The 6000-nt window shown below is 40.8% G+C and overlaps 1 protein-coding gene across 3 annotated transcripts in view; it reads left to right on the forward strand.

Annotated features, from left to right (window-relative positions):
• The window catches only part of rab6ba (RAB6B, member RAS oncogene family a), a 46811-nt gene extending 41168 nt beyond the window's left edge, over positions 1–5643 (forward strand). For all 3 annotated transcript variants that reach the window (XM_058638942.1, XM_058638943.1, XM_058638944.1), the window contains exon 8: positions 2839–5643. In XM_058638942.1, coding sequence (XP_058494925.1) covers positions 2839–2903 — 65 coding nt within the window. In that variant the 3' untranslated portion in view covers positions 2904–5643. The remainder of the gene's footprint in view (positions 1–2838) is intronic.
• Positions 5644–6000: the final 357 nt, after the last annotated feature.

A 6000-nucleotide genomic window follows, 5' to 3' on the forward strand; every position in this document is an offset into this window, starting at 1 on the left:
CTTGTGTTTCCTTTAGAGAAGGAGTTTGACGTTTAAAATATAAGTAGATATTAAAACTTTAATCACAGTACGTCCTCTGTTACTCTTTAACTGCTCCTTTTAAATTGGTGATGGACGCGTCTCGTGTAGTTGAGGCCTGTGAGACGCAGTCTGCTGCTGCTGCTCTTAGTGAAAACTGGATTATCCCAGAGTGAAGAGGTGCTCGACCCACATGATTTTCTGGGGTTGGTTCATGTTAAGAAGAGAGAGTTGGAAACGCTTGGTTTTATTTTACATCATGCTGGTATTATATTATTTAGAGCTTTGTTTGAATTATGAGGCAGGGCTGTGAATATATAGGCTGAGATTATGTTGTTTCCAGTGAGATTGACACTGTGGTCATAACACTGCCGTGCCGTTAAAGCTGCGTTTGACAAGTCAGCGTTACTGCACATCTGTGTTTTTAGTGTAAGCCATAAAAGCTGTAGCGAACAATGCTGTTTCCTCCTGACTGCCTCGTGTTTGTCAGCCGTTTGCCTCATAAAAAACGTATTCCTCTTTAAAATTGATGCTTTAACTGACACTTTGTTCATTTGGTAAGAGCTCATTTGAATTCTGAACTTAATTGTTGGTATTTCACTGAAATATGAATAATTTTAGTTCAGAATGGCAGGAGCCTATAAATGTGTCAGGAGATGCTGTAGCCTGTACATACACACACACACACACACACACACACACACCACTGTCTTTCTGTGGTTGTGAGAACATTATATTATAACGTATTTATTTATTTTTGCAGAACTCTGGAGGATACCAGCTGTCAATCACACTGGTGTCCAACCTGATTGAGACCCTTAACTAAAATGAAGTAGAAACTCATTTTCCCATAGACTTCCATTCAAAAAGAGTTATTTCGCAAACCAGAGGAGTCGCCCCCTGGTGGCTAACTGCTACCTCTGCTCTACTTCTAGGCTTCCCTCGTCAAACTGGACAACAACGTCCATTTTTATAACTCATCTTTAATCCATTGAGCCAAACGTTGTCCTCACAACCATAGAAAGACGCACAGGTCTCACACACACACACACAGGTATGGTCGGACTGAAATATTCAAAGCTGCAGCTGCTCATTTGGTTTGCTAATGTCTTCTGTTGAGATAAATTCGCCAGATCCCAGATGGGAAAACCAATCTGAACGTAAACATCACATATATGTGACGCTCGGTCACATGAAACTGTGACAGGACGACATATGAGCATAAATAATATGAAACACACACATCAGCTGCTGTATGTTACAGCACCGTACATCCCGTAGTAGGAGGAGCTTATTGAAGCCGCAGTAGGGACAGTTAGTTTGCAGACTAACTTGTATGTAGGCCACAGTTGTTGTTGTTGTTGTGGTTGTTGTTGTTGTTGTTGTTGTTGTTGTTGTACGCCGCCGTCTTGTGACTGCAGCCAGCGTCTCCTCTCACTTTATTACTGCATGAACAATAGAGGAGCAGATTCCCTGCTGAGCTGAATAATTTGTACATGTCAGAGGAGCAGTACATTTAGGGCATTTACTTCTCCCACCTCCACCACGTCTAAAAGCAGCTGCAATACACTACAGTACTTTCATTTATTAGTAAAGTATAGTTTTTTTTTTTTTAATTGAGATTTTCTTTTAAATTTTACAGCAGCTAATGATTGATAATTTAAATCTTTTGTGTGTGTGTGTGTTTTAATCAGTGATGCCTGCTGTGGTAAATATACAGTATATGTAGACACAGACACAGCACCATCTACTGTCAGTAAAGTGGTATTACAAGCCTGACATCACAAACACAAAATAATGGAACAATATACTGTAGAAGTGCTGCTCATATGTTGTGCATAAAAAGTACGTTAGAATAGTAATAAACAACAAGCAGTATAGTTGCAAATGTTGACTAACTATAACAAATAACTATGACCCAACAGTACGATTACATCAATAATTTGAACCCTTTCATATTGTTCCACAGAAAACAACAATAACAACATACTGCATGGATATGTATTGTATATCCATTCCATAATAGAACATCAGCCGACGTCCGCTTCTCCTCCATCAAACCAGCCAACACTCAGGTTGAAGTATTCTAGTTTGTAAGGTAGAAGAACCAAAACAGCTCAACTGGTGTCCTGAACCCAGATATGTAAGTCATTGCCAAAATAATGGAGCAATTCATTGATTCTAAGGACTCCAGTTTGACCTGGCAAGCTTGCTTTTCCACTAACAGACAGTGGGGGGCAGTAGAGACAGCCCCCAGTCTCCCAAAAACAAGACGTTTAACCATCACAATGACTCAGAAACTGTGACATTAGGGTAGAAATCCTTCATAGTTCTGCTTTAAACACAGCACACGGTTGTCTGTCCCCTTAAAGTCCACACCGCATTATTTTCTAGCACCTCTTCTAAGGAGCTACTGGGTCCTTCGCACAGTCAAAGGTTAATGAAGTGACCTACCACAGTAGCCATGGCAACCCTTATCAAAGGCATAAGAGAAGGCAACTTTGTCCATCCAGTTTCCTGAGTTAGTGGCTACTTAATAGCATGCAGCTTAATCTTGTATTTGTTTCCTGATTTGTTGGAATAGTGCAGTTCATATGACGACGGTTTAAAAGCTTGACACAGATGGTTAAACATTAAGTTTAAGGACAAGGTTAAGGCTTGATAAGTTCACACACAGTTTTGTTTAGTTGCAAAAGTTTAATATTGGTGTCATATATATATATATATATATATATATATATATATATATATATATATATAATAAATTCACTCAGGTGCATGAAACTGATCAATACCAAATATTTCCTCAACAATTTCCAGTGATCGACATCAAACTGGACAAACCGCAGGAGCCGCAGACGACTGAAGGAGGCTGTTCCTGTTAATGTCCTCGTCCTGAACGACAGCATCATTGACACCACGCGCTTGTTACGTTGCTTCCTGTTGGTTCACCTGCCGTTGACTCTGCACGTTTAGAATCCTGCCTCCTCACCCGACAGCTGGTCACCACGTGGAATTAGCAATATGTGAATTTAGTTGTTTTTTTAAAAAATCCGCCTTTGTTAATGAAACGTGAGACGTGTCATGTGGTAAAGATGATGTTGCATCTCATGTGTTTACAGTAGGAACGTGTGTTTCCCCCACTTTCTGTTTTTATATTTGTTTGCATATTCAGGGAAATTCTCTGGAAAAGTGTCTTTTGTGTTGCTGTTTTTTTGTTAATGAGCCGGAAAGAAGAGATTTTAGTTGTATTCTATATGGATGTCACTGCTGTTACAGGCAACGATGGAGGCCCAACGTTAACCACACCAGTCTGTCACTCCGTCCCTTTGATTTCACGCCAACGCACAAACATCTGCAGTCATTCACTGAAACGTGTCGGCCAATCACAGCCTCGTTAACCCCAGCGTGATCCGTAATTATTGATAGGACAAACTGAAGAGTAGCTAATGCATGCGTAGTTCTCCAGCATAGATACCAGTGACTGCACGTGTACACACACACACACACACACACACACACACGTAACATGTCAATTACACCACTGACTTCATGCACTCTTAAGCGTTTGTTTATGAAAACTGATTGAGACTTATGAGACTTGTACAGTGTGTGTGTATGTGTGTGTGTGTGTAGGCAACATTAGAATGCAGATACTGTATATAGACGTCCACTGCCAGGTCGTGTCGTGTCATTCCTGCTCCACCGCGTGTCCACGGGTCACCGTCCGTTCGCTGGATGTCGCACACGGGCGCACGCTCACAACTGTACTACGATATCTTTGGTTGTAGTGATTATGGTCAGCGTGCAGACGAGAGTCACAGAGGAACCACAGCCTGTGTATAAAAATGGACTTAGCAGTCGCAGTTTGCCACCAGGGGGCGACTGCTGGTTGCAAAAACGAACCCTGTTAGAATGTCTAAGGGGAAATGAGCTTGGACTTCTCACTTGGTCAAACATTTTGTGAAGTTGAATGTTTTAATCATTAGTTAAAGATCTCCCTCGATTTTGTAAATCGTGTTCACATTTTGAGCAAAATGGACGATAAATCACGGCACACGTGAGTGGACACCAGTGTGATTGACAGCTGGTGTCGTCCAGGAGGAGCCTGGTCAAACTGTGACTTTGATCATTTTTATACACAGACTATGAGGAGTGAGGAGCAGGAACACGACTCTCACTGTGTTGCTGATCTAAACGTCGTCAACACAAACCAGTCGCCAGGATCAGATGTTGCCGCTGTACATTTTTGCAAACTACAGATGTTCCTTTAAACCTAAATGATGTCACTGATTTACATAATCTACATGTGTACGTCAACTTGTTTGTTTCAGATTGTGACAGTTAAGTGGACACTATGTTCCTCACAGAGCCCAAATTCACAAAATCACAGTTTGCCTCGCTGGACTTTACAGTCTGTAGGTTTGAGTAAGAAACACCTCCCAAAAAAACCCTTTGATAAGGGGAAATAATGTAAGAAAACAATTAAAATTGCGTCCCTTAAGTCTGAAATGGGCGTGACAAAAAACACTGGGTAGATTTCAGAAAAGACAATGTTTTTCATTATATTGTCAATATTCTCTCCATTAAAAAACACATTGAAATTTCATTTTGCAACAAACCAAAAAACTCAAATACTTCAACCAAGATTCAAACATTGTGTTCTGAGCTGAATGTTTCCCACAGTTTGCATCAAAGTAAAAAGAAAAAGCAACAGAATTTTCTGGCAAAAACGTGTGTGCGTGGAACCACTTTCATTTCCGTCAGAAGACTAATTTGCACATGTAGATATTTGAGGTGTTTGAATATAAAGTTGTGAAGAAGCTTCATTCTAAGTCCCTGTACAGTCACTTCATTTAGGAGCTGCCTGATTGTCACAGAATGTCACATGACATCGTCTTTGCTGCTTGTGTTTAAACTGACTATTGATGATATCATGTTTGTTTTTTGAAAGCCTTTTGTTTTCTTACCAACGCCTGATTGAGAAACACTACTTTGATCTGACTCATGAAATGTTACTGCACTTTTGTATGTTTTAGAGTTAGTGTGACGATGTAAGTCTTAGAAACATGGTTAAAAATCATCATAATTATAATAATAATCCAGAACCTTTGAGGTGCTGTGTCGTAGAGTAGAATAAAACAGTCATGAGTTGTTCACACATGTACACAAAAGGACTCTTTGATCTTTGATCCGTCCTAACTCACTTAATGAGTCAAATAATAATAAAAAAGTCCAGGTTTGGAGATTTGACTTGAACTCACTCTTTCATTGTTTCATGCGACTGAGACAGGAAGTTACTGCTGTCGTTACTGACCTCACAGAAAAAGACTCACTGGTTGTTATTTATTTTTAATTGTGGACAAAATGATTGATCAGTAGCTGTAGACATCGCTCTCTATTGACATTCCCTTAAAGAAATGGACCAAGTCATGCAACACAAATGTGTGTTGTGTTCAGGAGGAGGAGGAGGAGGAGGAGGAGGTCTGCATTTCCTGAGGGTGTGTGTGTGTGTGTGTGTGTTCTGTCACAGCTCTGTGCCGCAGAACTGACACTCCATTTACGCTGTACAGAGATCCAGCATGTCTCTCCTTAAACGATTAATAAAGATGTCTTATTACCAAACACCCGCGCAGAGCACGTCGTCCTTCTTTCACCTGTCGGATACACGTCTGAGGCAGAGATGACACAGGATTATTGAAACCATCATTTGCTATTCTGGGATTAGGTCGGGTTAGTGACGGTGAAGCAACAGTTGTGTCAAGCGAGTGTCGAGCGCACGTGTCTGTACAGGCCGAGGCAGTTTCTGTTGATGACAGTTATGAACAGTAACGGCAGGTCATGTGAGTCGTTTCCGCTCCAGTTTCTGTCCAAACACTCTGTGATCAGCGTTTACCAAACTTTCCACGTGGGGATACATTTGTGCCTCATGAAATTATAATCTGTAGCACCTAGGCAGTGCCGGTCTAAACCTTTATGTGG

Source organism: Solea solea, chromosome 9 (assembly GCF_958295425.1).
Source record: "Solea solea chromosome 9, fSolSol10.1, whole genome shotgun sequence".
In the NCBI taxonomy this organism is placed as follows: domain Eukaryota; kingdom Metazoa; phylum Chordata; class Actinopteri; order Pleuronectiformes; family Soleidae; genus Solea; species Solea solea.